The 19,204-nt window shown below is 35.1% G+C and overlaps 1 protein-coding gene across 1 annotated transcript in view; it reads right to left on the bottom strand.

The window, feature by feature from the left end:
• Positions 1-963: 963 nt before the first annotated feature.
• The window catches only part of LOC106878898 (G1/S-specific cyclin-D2), a 19,266-nt gene continuing 1,025 nt past the window's right edge, over positions 964-19,204 (bottom strand). The window contains exons 2-5 of the mRNA XM_014928247.2: positions 13,275-13,490; positions 11,163-11,322; positions 9,084-9,220; positions 964-7,248 (exon numbers count right to left, since the gene is read on the bottom strand). Of these exons, the coding sequence (XP_014783733.1) occupies positions 7,096-7,248; positions 9,084-9,220; positions 11,163-11,322; positions 13,275-13,490 (666 nt within the window). The 3' untranslated portion in view covers positions 964-7,095. The remainder of the gene's footprint in view (positions 7,249-9,083; positions 9,221-11,162; positions 11,323-13,274; positions 13,491-19,204) is intronic.

Raw genomic sequence — 19,204 nt, 5'->3', positions numbered from 1 at the left:
AGATCGTTGCCAGTGCCCCTGGACTGGCTCTTGTGCGGGTGGCACATAAAAGACACCATTTCGAGCGTGGCCGTTGCCAGTGTCGCCTGACTGGCCTTCGTGCAGGTGACACGTAAAAGCACCTACTACACTCTCTGAGTGGTTGGCATTAGGAAGGGCATCCAGCTGTAGAAACTCTGCCAAATTTAGATTGGAGCCTGGTATTGCCATCCGGTTTCACCAGTCCTCAGTCAAATCGTCCAACCCATGCTAGCATGGAAAGCAGACGTTAAACGATGATGATATATATATGTTAGTGGAGCACTAACAGCACTGTCTGAGCGTGTTCATTGCCAGGGCAGCTGTTTGGCTTCTGTGCTAGTGGCTCGTAAATAGCACCATTTGAGCGTAATCGTTACCTGCATTGCCTTGTAGCACTTGTGCTGGTGGCACATTAGAAAATCATTCGAGCGAGATCGTTGCCAGTTCTGCTGGACTGGCTCCCGTGCAGGTGGCACGTAAAAAACACCTTTTTGAGCCTTGCCATTGCCAGTACCGTGTGACTGGCCCTCGTGCCGGTGGCACGTAAAAGCACTCACTACACTCTCAGAGTGGTTGGCATTAGGAAGGGCATCCAGCTGTAGGCACTCTACCAGATCAGATTGGAGCCTGGTGCAGCCTTCTGGCTTGCCAGTCCTCAGTCAAATCGTCCAACCCATGCTAGCATGGAAAGCGGACGTTAAACGACGATGATGATGATGATTAGCAAACATGGTAACCAGTTTCACTTTTTTCATCAGTACTTATTACCTTCATGTTATGGAAATTATACTAGTTTCAGAAATGCTTCAAAGGACCGTTAGTGCATTCTTTCAGCTCCTTCATTCAAGCTTGTATCGTTAGAAAAAAACCAGGTATTTGTTTTTGAATTTGGTCATGCACAAGTTTGAATAATAGAATGTAAAAATAACAAAACCCAAAGCATAAGAAGTAAGCCTTTATTAGATTTTTAAAAGAATTAAAAATAAATTCATGAAAATGTTCATAGTTACCATCTTGAAAAATGCATTCTTCAAAACAACAACAACACATTTTAAAGTATCCAATAAATTAAAGAAAACAAATTACATTGTTGTAGAAAATATCAGTAATTAAAATTTTTTGGTGCTTTCAAGTAAATTAACTTACACTTCTTGCTTGAAACATTCATTTTATCACATAGGGAAACCCGTACACCAGAATACATTTGGTCTGCAAGACATCTGTGATTTGATATGGCCTTATTTTTGAGAAGTATGCATGTTAAGATCTAACCATTTCTCACATAGTTGGTTCAGTTAGCACAGTGAACTTGAAAATAAGTCTCTAGCCAATATGGCATAGCATTTTTACTTATCAAATTCAAATATTGGGACAGTATTGTTGAACACTCTGCTTTGGATAAAATTGGAATGGAAAAGTGTTTAGAAAAAGACAAGCTGAATCAAAAAAAAAGCAAATTTTGTTTATAGAAAAAATTTCAGAACTTACTCCCTAATACAACTCAAGAAAGGTGATACTCTTGAAAAACAAAATAAATAAAAAGTTCTGAAGATATTTCAAGAGACTCGTTGTTCCTGTTTGCAGTTACAAATACAGTTATAAGCTTTCTTTCTTGCACACTTTTTTTAATAAGTACAAGTAGCAGAAGGAGGGACAAAATGATAATAGCAATTTTGAAAATAAAATTAACCAGAAACTTGATTTATCCTTGGTAACCCTGCCAGCAAGGGGTATATCACAGCTCTGCTGAAAGACATTTTCAAGGAATCTGGCAAGTCAGTCCAGGAACTGTTTTTATTCCTCTTTGCATATATTTGTTCTGAAAAGAAGGAATTATTTTAAAGAGCTAACAAGGACCTATAGATTGAAAAGGCTAACATGAACTTTCTAAGGATTATTTTAGGCAGTAATCTGCTCCCAGAGTATTTTCTTCCTAATGGGAAATTTTTAAATGTAACAAATTAATTTTAGGGGTATTTTAAACAATACATACAAGATTAGCATGTGACAGTGTTAATAACAATCATAATAATAATAAAAACAACATACAAAGATGACTTTAAAAATAGAATTAGAAAAATTATCCTGAAATTCTGGTGAACAAGCACCAAATCAGAGCCAAAAAGTATATATGGCTGCATGTTTTCCCCAGTCAATGTCACAATGACAAATTCTTGTATAAAAAAAAAAAAAACTCGATTTTAGACATAATATGGAATATTTAACCCCAATGTATATATTTGCTCTATATTGAAAGTATCCTAATTTGTCATTTCTTTAGCTGCCCCAAATGTTCCTATTATACAAATCTCCCCTATCATTCAAAATGGTCTTTATAAACCAGAAAACTGAGAAATACAGATAAATTCATGATTACAAAGTTGAGCATATACAGACGTAAGAAGAAATAATAGTGTGCAACACATTTCATTCCTGGACATTGTTTTACTTTTCTGATGATTTTTTCACCTTTAAATTACAACTCGTAAGCCCATTGATGCATAATACTGATCTAACACTGCAAGAATAAATAAATATCTAACTTACGTAGGACATAATGCTCAGTTACAGATCAATCCTGATGAAAGGCATTATTTAATATGTTCATCAGTAATTGAGAAAAGACTCCTGATCTTTGATTGGATGCTTTTCCACCAATATTCAAAAGTGCCAGTAGTATAAGTTCCATCAAGCCCAGTTGCAGAAATCCTATAACAATAGCACTGATTCCACTGGCATGAAAGAAGCTTTTCTTAAAATTGTCAGGTACTTGATGTATCATGTATTTATATAAAATGGAAGGGTATGATTTAAAGACCTGGTTGCTATTTCAAGCTTAGAGTTCTCATTGCTTGACAATTCCCATATGCAACATCTTCATAATCTAGACTTGTTTTCGCCCTGAACATGAATGTATACTTGACATTTTTATGATTATATTTCTAACTAAAAATACACTACAAGAGTTCAACAGAATTCTAAAATAATCATTCCATAAAATAACATTTTTTTAAATTTTAAGTGGTATTTTGGACAGAGAAAGATACTTTCTTAAATCTGTTATGGAATTTGTTTCAAAACTACTCCAATTACAGGTAAAAATCTGACGTTTTAACCAAGATAGCTTACTAAAAATGTTTATTACTATATTCGTGGCAAAAGTGCCTTAATTTTCTTTAGTTTGCTCTCCTTTTTCTTTGTATAAGGGTTAAATTAGAGTTAATGAGTGATTGGGTATAGTTTCTTCTGAAATTTTCGAATAGAAATATTTGAAAAGTTTTTGTTTCATCCATTACTTTAAATACTTCTATCCAACATGACACATTTGAAAACTGAAACCACCATCATTCTAATTCAGAACAACTAATAAATTTGACGCTTAAATAAATTTACTTACTTTAAAGAAAGGACAATGCTTATAGAAATTTTTTTAAAAAACATTTGGAAAAGACAAAATTCTGAGTATACAAGTGTTTATGTAGTAAAATCATGTTATTATTAATGTAGTAATGATATTTATATATAAATAGGCAAATACAGATGTGCTCTGGTGTTCTATGATGACGGGCAGGTTGGTAATGAAAGGGTTAAAATGGACCTGGAGGGGAATTAACAGGTAATATTGTCAAAAATATAGCACGAGTGATTAGAAAAATGAAGTCTTCAGAGCTGTGACACGGTAGTCAAATATTAATGTAGCTTATGAATTAGTTGAAAAAGATAAATGTAGGCAATTTGAATTAATAAATAAGCCTTGAAAAATGACATCAAACTTTTATAATCACAGTCATCATTTATTGATTTAATATCTTTTTGCCTACTGACATGTTGAGCAGCAGTACCACAGTTTTAAGATTTATATATATATATAAATGATGGAATAAGAAATATTATAATCAACTTCATAAAATAAAGTACAACATCTAAAATTTTCAAAACCTTTCACTGAGCAACCAAATGTTTGAGACAAGATTTAAAACCCAAAATATTTGTCACAAACTATTTTCATTCGTTGATGTGTCTTCTAGACAATTATTTTTGTAAACTATTATACTATGTAAAAATTAGAAGAGGGATATATTAACACTGATCTTTTTTCATTGTAGTGTTACTATTTTTAAACTTTATACACCTTTCGTTTTAAATGGAAATAGAAAAAGCGTTTGCAGCTTAGTGAGATACAACCATGGATTTAACACTATTAAGTTCTCTAGTCTTTAAACAAATAAAAATTATCTTAGAATAATTCTAATTACACTGTAAACCTAATAATATATCAAATAATATACTGATATATATATTCAACTCATTGTTAAAATGAATAACTAGCTATTTTTGTTATTTTACAAAGTTTTCTTTAAAGGACTTAAATTAAACAAGTCATAAAGTAATTAATATTGTAAATGAGAATATTAGTACTTGAAAATCTAGACATATGTCTGCAAAGTTAAAAAAAAAATATTCTATAATTTGCATATTTAATAATGTTGCAGAAAATTGAATACATGTCATACTAAGATATCAATTTTTAGCTTTGCAAAAAAAAAAACTTTCTATAATATTTAAAAGTCAACAAAAATATATTCTCCTATTAAATTTTAAATCATAATGGATATTGTATAGAAAGAATTTAGAAGAAAATACTGTAAAAATCACTAAGGAAAAAATTACGCTGCTCATAAATGATGTTGTGTATTGTTGGATATTCTGATTTCATCAGCATAATTATTTGACCCTGCCATCATGTCCAACTACAGTATTTCGGAGCCTCCAAACAAGAGGTAGATTTAAGGCAAAATATAAAATGTAAATTTTAAAAGTTGGGATTTTTTTTTTCTTTTGTTTTTTGAGAGCAATAAGCTTGAGTTTAAGAATACTTGACTATGTACTGTTCCACACAACATGCAGAAACAGGACTATATCTATGGATATGGAGCTATTGGGAAGTATGAAATATTAAATGTATAAACAATATAACATATTGAGTTTCATACTTATAATACTTTTGAGAGAAAGGAAAATAAGAAGCAAATTAATTTTTAATATGCTTTTCTCCCTTATACAAATGGCTGGACCAAGAATTCAACTGCTTATATAGTAAAAATCAAAACTTGTCGACTGTTACAGTGACAGGTTTTGATTTGTATGTTGAAGGTGGTGATTGTGATGTATTTACAGACATTGGTCCACAAACAACACTTGCTTGCCTCTTTGGAACTTACAAATGCTAGAGGTACCGTTGACATTACAAAGACAAGGATAATGATGGAAAATTTCAATAAATTTGAAATTATAATTTCATCAAGTAACAAAGCATATGAAAATATCAGCACTATCATAAAAACAATTGCAGGACCAACATAATGAGAGTAATTACTGTTTCATTAAGTGCCTCTCATCCCAAATCCAAAATTTATGACAAAATAAAATTATACAGGTTATCTGTACAATTTAGACTCGTTGTTTAGTAACAATGATTCCACACTGAATTCTGAAGACATACAGCTGCACAAAATGATCAACCATTTAAACAATTTCAAGTTATTTTGAGGATTAAAGATTAAATAAAACGTGTAACATCTAGTGACTTGAGTGTTTCAAACAATGACAGTGCAAAAATCTGTAAAGTTTACAACTGTCTGAAGTATTAAAACAATAAATAAGTCAATGATAATAAATATTATTAAAAGTTAAGTCCCAAAATAATTCTATCTGAGTGGTTGGCGTTAGGAAGGGCATCCAGCTGTAGAAACTCTGCCAAATTAGATTGGAGCCTGGTGTTGCCATCCGGTTTCACCAGTCCTCAGTCAAATCGTCCAACCCATGCTAGCATGGAAAGCGGACGTTAAACGATGATGATGATGATGATGATATACATAGATTAACACTTAAATTTTTTTGCTGCTGTCCCATCATTAATATCTCATTGCATAAATTAACACTTTTCACTCAACTAGAAAAATGAGCTTCAAAAAAATTAGCAAGTATGTCCATACTATGTACAAAAGTCTATATTACTTATTTTGTAGTAAAACATGTGCAATATTTTCACTGCTTTTTGCAGGATAATTTATATATAATACATTGCTTTTTTTTTTACTGCTTGGGGAGGGAAAGGCAAAATCCATAACCCTTTATTTTTCCAGAGTCTACAAGACAGGTGGAAGTAAATCATTTCCGAATCAGAGAACTGACTCGAATACCAGCAACAGAGTGAATCCTGCTAAACCAACCAACAAATTATCTCCCAAAACTCTGCAAAGAATTGAAACATATGTAGCAAAGCATTTTGTCGCTTGTTCTAACAATTCAATCAATTCACTGCCTGGACAGGTCAACTGGTTTTATTGACTATAAAAGAATAAAAAGCAAAATCAACCATGGTGGGACTTGAACTGAAAGTCAGAACAAAAAATACTGCAAAACATTTTGTCTCAAGTGCTAACACCCCAGTCAACTCTCTGCCATGTGTAATATGTTTCTAATTTCTGGTCCTAAAGCAATTTCTATTTTAGAATATTAAGCCAAAATTAATCTCCATATTTTCAGCAACAACACTACCTGGGAGAAAAATCTTTATTAGAAAGTGCAGATTAGAATCAGATTAAACATAAAATTCATCAAGTTAAAAAATTAGGAACAACAATTGCTAGAGTATTTTAATATAAACTTAATTCTATTATAAATAATGTTCTAGGCAGAAATTAACAAAGAAACCATACGAAATAGCAATATTTGATTTAAAAGCAATCAGTTTTGTAATAGGCAATTTACAAACAACAAAAAGGCATCATTTTTGTAAGATTTCTTGAAGTGATGCTCATCAATATGATGAAAAATATAGATATTTTAATAACAATTCTTTAGGATAGTTTGGAAATCCTTATAAAGAATTGCTTTATAGGTAACTACAAGATGAAAGTTTTCACAGCCAGTAGGTTTATATCAGATGAATTTCAGGAGAAATCTATCCAATGTCAAGAAATTTCTCTTGGACAAAAACACAGTTTTAATTTTTAATTTTAGAGATGAAAATAAAACAAAATCACCAAGGTATTGCCTTAAAAAAATTCTTCAGAAATTTATGTCATTTACACCTGTTGGAGTTGTGGGGTGTTCTTTAACAGTATGATTTTTAGATGCAATATCAACTTCTTGAATATTCAAATTCGACAAATTATATGCAACCTTTTGTTCAATCTGATCTTGACAAGCTCGCAAATAGTCCTAAAACAAAAAACAAAAAAAATTTACATCAACAAATAGTTTTCATTATTTCTTTATATTAATCTTTAGTTCATTTTCATTTCAGTTATTTGCTTCTTTAACCCTTTAGTGTTTAGATTACTCTGTTAAATGTAACATTTTTTTACTCAAATTGTTTTGAATTAATCATGCATTATCTTATAGCTTTGAGGTTTCAATGATGTGATTGTTTATATCTAGAATGTCAATGTAGGTTAAGTGTGAGAGGCTAGATATAGCCAGTTTGAAAATAAAACATAGAATATTTGGGCCAGATATGGCTGGTTTAAACACTAAAGGGTTAAAATATTAATTGTAGATATATATATCAAAACAGGAGATTGGAAATCAAATAATTTGATTCCCTGTCTGAAGAATAGAATTTCTAATAGGAGATATCTTACATGTACAATTTTGTAATGCCTGTTAGCAAATGAAATATATGTAATAGTGAATAAATAGGAAAAATATTTCCCAGAAGTTTCAACACTTATGTATGCCTCACACAAATATAACATCTACATACATCATCATCATCGTTTAACATCCGCTTTCCATGCTAGCATGGGTTGGACGATTTGACTGAGGACTGGTGAACCAGATGGCTACACCAGGCTCCAATCTGATTTGGCAGAGTTTCTACAGGTGGATGCCCTTCCTAACGCCAACCACTCCATGAGTGTAGTGGGTGCTTTTACGTGCCACCAGCACGAAGGCCAGTCAGGGGGTACTGACAACGGCCACGCTCAAAATGGTGTATTTACATGCCACCTGCACAGGGGCCAGTCCAGCGGTACTAGCAACGAACAGAGGTCCACATATTTTTTTTATTTGTTTCAATCATTGAACTATACCACCTTCAAGGGATTTTGTCATTAAAATTAAACCCAGCACTTAATTTTTTATTTATTGGTACTTATTCTATTGGTTGCTCTTTGCCTAACTTATGTTCTTACAAGAACATAAACAAACCAACACTAATAGTTAATCAGTAAAGCAGAAATGCAGATATAAACATGCATATACACATCTCTTTTCGGGTGCTGACAAAAGTTCCATGACTGTCTTCTCACTCTTCCTTCCTATTCCACAAATAATGGCAGCAAAACGAAAGGAAGGCCCAGAACCAATGAGAACACTGAAATGCTGGAGCGACAACATGTAGACATGTGCAAACAGTAAAATGGAGAGAAGCCTCTGCTAGATTCCTTATAGGTAAGAAACAGAGGTTCAAATTCTCTTGGGTAGGCAACTGATGGGGTGGGTGATATAGGTGTACTTTTAGCAGAAAAATGGGTAGATAAGGTAAGTGAAGCAGTCAGAGTATGTGATAAGATAAGTTAAGCTAAGACTTAGATAAATTAACAGTTACATTTATCTCTGCCTATAATCCCAGTCTGGACATGCAGATGATCAGAACAACCAATTTTATGAGGTTCTTTTGCAGACTCAACAACAAATAACAGAGACTTGGATATTGAGACTGGTGATTTCAAGGGGCATAGATTTTACAGTGTGCATGGAGATTACAGCTTTGGTTTTAGAAATAAGGAAGGAACAAGGATGCTGGAGTTCTGTGGTCCAAATAATCTAATGATCTGCAAAACTAACTTCAGGAAACCAGCCAGATTGATTACATCCTCACCAGACAAGTAAAAATTAAGTTAGGTTGAGTGGTACAAACAAGAGAATTACAACTTAATATGTTTAAATTAAAACAATTTTGGTCATGTATTAATTTTTGAATTTAGAAATGGATCAAGTTCAATAAGCTTTTTCGTAACATTTCATATATAAAATTTTAAAAGGTTTCTTACTAATTCAATATGTGTGATTTCATGTAGCTTCTGAAGTAAATTAAAATTCACCATTGGTGTATTAGTGAGACCTTGCATAGCTGCACCAATACATCCAACAGCAATAGTTGATGGGGTGTACGTCATGAATTTGCAATCTGAAATTAAACAAACGGTTGAAATCTCTGTAATTGAACATATATTTCCTATTAGTGGGGGATAAACCAGGATTGAATCATCATCATCGTCGTTTAACGTCCGCTTTCCATGCTAGCATGGGTTGGACGATTTGACTGAGGACTGGTGAAACCAGATGGCTACACCAGGCTCCAATCTGATTTGGCAGAGTTTCTACAGCTGGATGCCCTTCCTAACGCCAACCACTCAGAGAGTGTAGTGGGTGCTTTTACATGTCACCCACACGAAGACCAGTCAGGCGGTACTGGCAATGGCCACGCTCAAAATAGTGTATTTTATGTGCCAACTGCACAAGAGCCAGTCCAGGGGCACTGGCAACGATCTCGCTCAAAAGTCCTTACACATGCCGCAGGCACAAGTGCCAGAAAGGCGACACTGGATTTTTTAGAAAAGGTAATACAACACTAATGTGAAAGCAAAATATAAAGTGTTGTTCAGTTAGTGTTGAAAAATAGAATTCTTTTACTTAGATAAGTTTAGTAAGAATTGAATCCACATATTTGTGAGACATCAGTAAGCGAGTAAGTATTGTAATATCACACACTCGTAGTAGCTGCTAGATGGTATGCATCAAGAGGCAGCTTGGTGAACTGTGAAAATAAACTATATTTAAAAAATGTGAAAAAAATACAAATTGAAAATCAGGTTCCAGTCTCATTTGGCATGGTTTCTATGGCTGGATGCCCTTCCTAACACAAACCACTTTACAGAGTATGTTGATTGCTTTTACATAGCACCAGCACAAATCATCATGATCATCAACATTTAACGTCCATTGTCCATGCTGGCATGGGTTGAACGGTGTGACCAGAGCTGGCAAGCCAGGGGGCTGCACCAGACTCTCAGTCTTCTATCAAGTGATTCTAATATATCATAATGTGCCTGCACTCCTAAGATTAAAGTACCTACATCACCACCAAACTTATAAAATAAAGAGATTTACACTCTCTTTTCTGGCTATACTAAAATACATAATAAACTAATAATAAGCAGTCACACATGTAACAACTAAGAGGTCATATCTTTACAGACTGCATAGTTAAGTATTTGCATATATAAACCTTCACAGAAAGGGTTTTGCCCGAAATCTACATGCATTCTGTTCTTGGCAGTTCTCAGTTGGTAAGATTTTCTGTATTCATCATAAACTGTAGAAAAGAATATTATGTAATAACCACTCTTCCTAAAATATTGGAATCTTTATTTGGTCTTGAATATATCACTAAGAGAAGTAACACTGGGTATATTTTCACTTACTATTATGTAATTTATAACTATATTTCATGTTATGATATCTATAGTTGTTAGTATATTAAATTTTTCAATCATTATACAAGCAGGAGAGAAAAGATTATTTACATAATAAACTTCAGATTTTTAATTTAATGCTAAATTATAAATTTTAAATGAAGTTGTTTAATCCATTTGTTTACATTTGATATTTTGTTTTTATAATTCTTCAATATTGCTAGCATTGAGGGTATGCTAACATCAAATGTATATCCAGGTTAAATGAATGAAGTTAAATATTTCATCAAAAGTCGTTCGCATCAAATTAAATATATAGAAGTTGTTTGTTTGTCTCAATCAAAATTTGTTTACCATTTATAAATACGTATGTCTAAGTTTTTATTGAAGCTTATCCGATATAAATAAATTTACTAATCTAAACTTAAAAAGAGTTTTACTTCTACTTTACCTGTGAGTGAGGAAAAAATGCAAAAGCAAAGCTTTAACAATATCCAGAAGCCGAAACTTTCAAAACAGAATCCACAGAAAAATTAAAAATTAAATGAGCTGCTGCTACGAGCCAGAAAGATATGTAATTAAATTTCATTTGTCTTTTCTTAATTAAAACCAAAATACCATTTCATAACATTAAAATAACAGTCTTTTGCTCACCTGTATAACACATTGCTATAAATGTGTGTGCATGTTTTTTAATGATATTTATTCTCAATGAATCTATTGGAAGACGTCTTAAAATAAGTTCAATAAAATCATTTGGTGTAATAGCCATCAAGTCCCACTTCAAAACACACAGTAAATGAAGCTCCATAGCCTAAAATGTAATAAAAGATTTTTTTTTTATGTACACGAAAAAGTTGAATTTATAACTTTGAAAATATTTCAAGTAAAATATAATTTTAAACTTATCATTCAACAGATATATATTAAGCTCATATGTCAGATAAAAGAGAAAAGTCTGCATCAATCCCAAGAAAAGAAGAGAGAGCAGACAAGGAGGCCTGGGTTATATGTTGATACTGCATAGTTTAAACAAGAAATTACCGATTCACCAAATACATACAAGAAAATAAAACCAGTGATCAGACAAGCCAAAACTCACATTGGTTTCAACCAACTAAAGTAACACACAAACACTAAATCAAATTAAATATTACAAAACAAGGTTACCAAACAGTTATGTAATGAAATACAAATTAATGCAGTTTCTCATAAGGTGGGGGGGGGGCAGTGCTTGAGGATTCAAAAGGGAGTAGAGAAATAGCCAAGCTTAATAAAGAAAGAAAAGAAACTGAAATGAATTTTCATCTTAAACTTGCCTGACACCAAAGAAAAGAAAGATGAAACTATTTTCTCTTCCTAATTATAGAGGTGAAGTGAATAAATTCATTAATAAGGTGGGGAGCCTGGTTAGTTTGAGAATTATAGAAAAATGTTTAAAATAATATTATGATTAAAATATTTAATCCTGTATCATCATCATCATCATCAATTAATGTCTGTTGTCCATGTTGGCATGGATTGGGCAGTTTCACCAAGGCTGGTAAGCTGAGGGCCTGCACCGGACTCCAGTCTGATTTGGCATGATTTCTACAGCTGGATGCCCTTCCTAACGCCAACCACTCCGAGAGTGATTGCTACAACTATGATTTCACATGGCTTGATGGGTCTTCTTCTCAAGCACAGCATATTGCCAAAGGTCTTGGTCTTTTGTCATTGCTTCTGTGAGATCCAATGCTCAAAAGGTGCTTTAGGTTTACTGAAAATATTTTTGAACAATTTGAGGGCTTGCTGAAAATAGTATAAGCCTGTTATTAAATTGTATTGTTGGATTGCAGGTGTAGATCTAAATTTAGCAAAATCAGAGTAAATGCCATATTGCCTGTTATCAAACAGAAGTAAATGGTTAAATTTTAGGTTACTGGGTTTCACATATGAAATGATGCACTATCAAGGCAAATGACACATTGCTCATACCAGCACAGAAAAATGGGAATTAAAAATATAATGATCACATGCAAACAAAAGTGAGCTTTTCCCCATTCTTTTTCATTCACAAACCACAACTCTTTATATGCCTCGGCACCAGTACCCTGGCACATGTAAGGACATTCGAGCAAAATCGTTGCCAGTGCCCCTGGACTGGCACCAGTGCAGGTGGTACGTAAAATACACCATTTTGAGCGTGGCCGTTGCCAGTACCGCCTGACTGGCCTTCGTGCCAATGGCACGTAAAAGCACCCACTACACTCTCAGAGTGGTTGGCGCTAGGAAGGGCATCCAGCTGCAGAAACTCTGCCAGATCAGATTGGAGCCTGGTGCAGCCATCTGGTTTCACCAGTCTTCAGTCAAATCGTCCAACCCATGCTAGCATGGAAAGCGGACATTAAACAATGATGATGATGATGATGATGATTCTTATCTTCTTACTCACCTCATAAAACTTGCCATTTTTGTCTATCACCACAATATCCTTCAACTTATCTTTATTTTACACATATCATAAAAAAAGCAGAATTCATGCTTTCAGCAAAACATAAATGTCCTTCACTTTCACATCATGGCGGTTGATGACATTTAAACCAATACAAACGATGCACATAAAATTATTTATCAATTAGTTAAATGAATAACCCCTACAGCGAAGCTTTTCTATCTACAATTTATGTCATCTTACATAGCACTGTGTTTATATTTTCATCAATTCTGGAGTCCAACATTTATACACTTCAATACACATTAAAAAAATAGAGAATAAAATCTCACCAGAAGGCTCTCCAAGGTAATAGAGTGATCTGTATACATCACTAGTTTCTCTGCAGCTAAAGGAATTGTCTGCATCATCTTGGATGAGAGGAACATACAAGCTGAACCTAGAAGCTGTAACTGGTTTCGCTTAATTGGGTGAACACAAAGAAATCGGTCCAGATAATTCATAGAGAGAGGAAATACTTCTTCTTCACAACTCAATTCACCACAAACCTGAAATTGCACATAAAAACAAATTCATTCTTCTTCTTGTAGAAAGATATAAATTAACAACACTATTAAACAAACCAAGTACAAACTAGAAAAGTTTATAGAAAAATACATGGATCTGCATGTACATACATGCATACACACATATATATATGTATGTATACATGTGTGTGTGTGTGTGTATGCAAAGAAGGGCTAAGTAGTGATTGAGACAAATATAAACTTGTGTGAGAGATATTTGAACTTAAAAGATGGCTATTCACTGTGGTCCATCATAGTGAAATATTCTCACTGTAGACGAAAAAGTGTAAACACACCATGATTATTTTGAAGTGCTCTCTTCAAGATCAATGGATGCATGCACTTCAAACTGGCCATGATGTGTTTACCCTTTCTGTCTACAGTGAGAAGTAAACTGTATGATGCATGTGTGCGAACAGCCATGCTACATGGCAGTGAAACATGGGCCAAGACTGCTGAGGACATACGTAGGCTTGAAAGAAATGAAGCTAGTATGATCCACTGGATGTGTAATGTGAGGGTGCATACACGACAGAGTGTAAGTGCTCTGAGAGAAAAGTTGGACATAAGAAGCATCAGATGTGGTGTACAAGAGAAATGATTGTGCTGGTATGGTTATGTGCTGCGTATGGATGTGGGGAGCTGTGTGAAGAAGTATCACACCCAAACAATGGAAGGAGCCCGTGAGAGAGGGAGACCCAGGAAGACATGGGATGAGGTAGTGAAGCATGACCTTCACAGAGGAAATGACAAGAGATCGAGACCTTTGGAGATATGCAACCATTGATTACATCAACATGACAGAAAAGGATGTACTATCGGCCATTGATGAGATCAAACTCAGTAACAGGCTCTGATGGACTCCCGACTGTTCTCTTAAAGACATGTAAAAGGGCTCTTTCAAAGCTACTGCAGATACTTCTGCGGAGTTTCCTTGCATGTAGTAAACTTCCCAACATGCTAAAAGAGGATATAATATGTCCTGTCCATAAAGAAGGGAGCAGAGCAGATGCTAAAAATTACAGGCCCATCTCTCTGACCTCACATGTTGGCAAGACAATGGAACGCATTATCAGAAAAGGCTGATCACGTTCCTAGAAGAAAACAAACTTCTCACAAACATGCAACATGGCTTCTGTTCATGGAGGAACTGCCTCACATAGCTGCTGCAGCACTTTGACTGGGTACTGAAGCAACAGCTAAACCAGTCAGCTGTAAATGTGATATACCTCGACTTTGCCAGGGCCTTCAACAAGGTTGATCATAGCATGATATGTCACAAGCTGCGAAACCTTGGTATTACTGGGAAACTGAGAGAGTGGCTGCATGGCTTTGTAAAGGGCCAAGAGTCAGACAGTTGTAGCCAATGGTGCTCACTCTGAAGAGACACCAATTCTCAGCGGACTCCCACAGGGAACTGTACTGGCGCCACTACTATTTGTGGTGGTCCTCTCAGGCATGCCCTCCATGGTACAGTCAGTTATGCTGACGACACAGGAGTATCACAGGCAGTCAAGAACCCAGAGGACATCATAAAACTGCAGAAAGACCTGAATGAAATATACAAATGGGCTAAAAATAACATGCAGTTCAATGCTATGAAATTTCAGGCACTCCACTATCAGCCCAACACCAGGCTAAAATCAGAATAAACTGGACCAGAAGGTAACACAATCACAAAGTCAGAGCCCATGCATGATCAAGGGGTTCACATGAGCAATGATGCAACATACCACATGAATATTACCTAGATGGCAACACTGCACAGACGAGTGGCTAAATGGATTTCGAGGACATTCAGAACCAACTTTCGTTCTCAGCCACTTGGACTATTGCTGCTAACTATGGTCTCCAGAGAGTGTGAAACAAACTGTGGAACTCAAAGCAATCCAGTGCCAATACACAAAGAAAATTAACTCAATGCAAAAGATGGGCTACTGGGAGAGGCTACGGGAGCTGAGTCTTTGTTTCCCAGAGAGAAGATGAAAGAGATATGCAGTGATATATATTTGGAAGATCTTGGAGGGTTTAGCTCTCAGTTTAAGAACTGACAGCTATACCATTCACTGAACTGGATGGCACTGCATCATACCAAAGATCTCATCTTCCCCATCTAAAAGAAGGACACAGTACTGCAATAGTCTGGGTTTCAAGGGCCTACAATTGTTCAACATTCTGCCAAGCAACATTAGAGGTCTACGTGATGGTGATGTGGAAGTTTTCAAGAAACATCTGGACAGGTTTCTATCTGAGATACTAGACGAACCCACATTGCGGCAGGAGACACAGAGAGCGGAGAAGAGTGGGACATAAGAAGGATGAGATGTGGTCTGCAAGAGACTGCACTGGTATGGTCATGTGTTGCGTGTCGATGAGGACAGCTGTATGAAGAAGTGTCACACACTAAGAGTGGAAGGAACCAGAGGAAGAGGCAGACCTGGGAAGACATGGGATGAGGTGGTAAAGCATGACCTTCAAACGTTGGGCCTCACAGGGGCAATGACAAGACACCAAGACCTTTGGAGATATGCTGTAATTGAGAAGTCCCAGCAAGTAAAGTGAAATCACAGCCGTGGCCAATGCCAGTGTTGCATAACCGGCCCATTTAAAAATACTCTTGAATCATCAGACGATATGATGTGCTTGTGAAAACCTGTCGAGTCAAGTGAAATCGAAATTGTAGTTGTGGCCATTGCCGCCTAAGCACCATTCGAGCATGGCTCAGTGCTAGTGCCCCTGACTGGTTCCCCATACCAGTGGCATGTAAAAAGCACCATGTGAATGTGGTCGATGCCAGTTCCATCTGGCTAGCTCCTGTGCTGGTGGCATGTAAAAAGCACCATCCAAACAGGGTCAATGCCAGTGCCTGCTGACTGGCTCCTGTGCCAATGGCACATAAAAAGTGCTATCCAAATGTGGTAGATGCCAGTGGCATGTATAAAGCACCCACTACACTCTTGGAGTGGTTGGTGTTAGAAAGGTCATCCAGATGTAGAAACATTGCCAGATCAGATTGGAGCCTGGTGCAGCCTGCTGGTTTGCCAGTCCCCAATCACACCAGCCAACCCATGCCAGCATGGAAAACGGACGTTAAACGATGATGATGATGATGATGATGATATACACATATGTATATACATATATATGTGTCCGTCTGTGTGTGCATGTATAGTAATCCAATACAAACAAATGTGATGAAGCATGTCCATGTAATGGAAATCCAGAAGAGCCAATCGAAATTTCATGTGGAATATATAAACCATTAAGTCAGGAGGTGTGTGAAGTAAATAGATATTTAACCACATGACACCCTTAGGATTATGGTTGTTTTGCAACCTTCTTTATATAGTATAAATTTCAATGTGGAAGAAATTATGCAAACATGATTGCATTAATATGTATGCAATCATGCCTAGATAACATCTTCAATGTATGAAACTATCAGTAGCTCATAATTATATATTATGTACACTAAACAATATCTCTCACCAGATAGAGTACTTTTTTATCTTACCTTAATGGAAAAGCAAACTATATATATATAACCAGTCATCTCTGAATGCCTTATACATTTAGATAACTTTATATTATTATTGTATATCCACAAATTAATGCAAATTTAGAAGGCTAACTCATCAGATCACCAGGACATTGTTGTTTATTTTTAGAATGACAATGTTAAGTATGTGTAAGAAGCCAGATCTGGTTGGTTTGAATATAAACCAGAATATTTGGACCTGATACAGCCAGTTTAAATGCTAATGGGTTAATCTACCACTAATCTGTCTCCATATCCATCCTTTATCCTTATACTGTCATCTCCAACCACATTTTACATTGATCACACCCATCCCTGAGCCACTAAATTCTCTCCCTCTCTCCACCACTACACATCTCTCACTTAAAGAATCTGAATTATGCCGTCTTTGAATGTAGAGTCGTAAAGCTAGATAGTGTAGAATCAATAGAAGGAGGTCTGCTCAATCCAGAGAGGGTAGTATTCTCCAATTTGCCAAAAAAAATTTGTCCATATGTTTGCATTTGCTGAAAATTTCTGATCTGGAATTCAGCAGAGTGGTGGAATTTTTAGATCTTAAAACAGCTAACCACCTATCTTTTTTTCTAACTCATGGACAAAAGTAAAGCCACTAAGTTGGCTAACCACATACGGGGTTTGAAGACCAACTCTATGTCACGTACAATCAAGTGGAAAAGCATAGAAGAATCAATGTCATATACTAATGGATCAAAAAAATGCTCGTATACGCAGCTGAATGATCGCATATCCTTTTTAGATCTAAGAATTGCATTGCACTGCTGAACTCCAGATCAGTAATTTTCAGCAAATACAAACATATGGAGAAGTTTCTTTTGGCAAATTAGAGAAAAGCCACTCTCCAGATTGAGCAGCTGTGTCGCAGACTTTAGACCCCTTCCATTGATTCTATACCATCTAGCCTTATGATTCTATGGTCAAAGGAGACATAACGCTAATTTCTCTTGTTTCTTTTTCCTGTTTTTTCACTCTACCACTTTTTGAACCCACCTTCATCTCATTTTTTATTGAGATTACTCTTGTTCTGCCTGATTAATAACTTGTAAAGATCATGTGCTCGGAGCCCAAAGATTACTTGAAGACACTAGGTATATTTCAATGTATGAAACTATCAGTAGCTCATAATTATATATTATGTACACTAAACAATATCTCTCACCAGATAGAGTACTTTTTTTTATCTTACCTTAATGGAAAAGCAAACTATATATATATAACCAGTCATCTCTGAATGCCTTATACATTTAGATAATCATGCTGTTATCTAAAACCCAGTGCGAAATCGATTGGTAAGTTAGGTTGAAATGGATCTATAATATAATTTGAGTAATTTTTCAGATTAACACCTGCACGATTACCTAACCCTAACCCTGACCCTAAAGTCCTAATACTAACCCTAAACCCTAACCCTGACCCTAACACCCTAGTGAAAATCGTGCAGGTGTTAATCTGAAAAATTACCATAATTTGATTAGTACATCCACTCTATTGACAAATAAGTCTCATTTTACTGACAAATGGATTCTTAGATGACATTATGTGTGTGTGTGGAGAGAGAGAGAGACTGCCTGTCTGGAACATATTCTATCGGTTTCTTCTGGCGACACCGCTAGGTCATCAGGTCAAAAGAAATTACTACTGGTGGTCAAGTGATGAAACACATGCGCGCATGCACACACACACATAAAATGATCTTCAACGCACTTTCTGTTTTCAAAATTCACTCGAAAGTCATTGGTCGACCCGGATCTAAAACAGAAAACAGTTACTCAAGTTGCCATGCAATGGGGCCGAGCCCGAAACCACGTGGTTGCGAAGCGAACGTTTTAACCACAAAGCCATACCTACACCCATCCACATAAACTGTGTTATATATGATATATATGCATACATACATACATACATACATACACGCACGCATGTATACATACACATATATGGAAATATATACATATCTGTATACGCATACACAGTATATATTCTATATGAAATATATATATATATATATAAATTATATAATTTATAAGTAATAATGTATAATACATTATATATAATACATAATATACAATATATAATACATGATAATTACTAAATATATCTAATATATATATATATATATATATATATATGTATATATATA

The sequence above is a fragment of the Octopus bimaculoides genome, chromosome 8 (assembly GCF_001194135.2).
Source record: "Octopus bimaculoides isolate UCB-OBI-ISO-001 chromosome 8, ASM119413v2, whole genome shotgun sequence".
NCBI lineage: Eukaryota > Metazoa > Mollusca > Cephalopoda > Octopoda > Octopodidae > Octopus > Octopus bimaculoides.
Note: the sequence above shows the minus strand (reverse complement) of the source record. Positions and strands in the feature narration are given on the sequence as shown.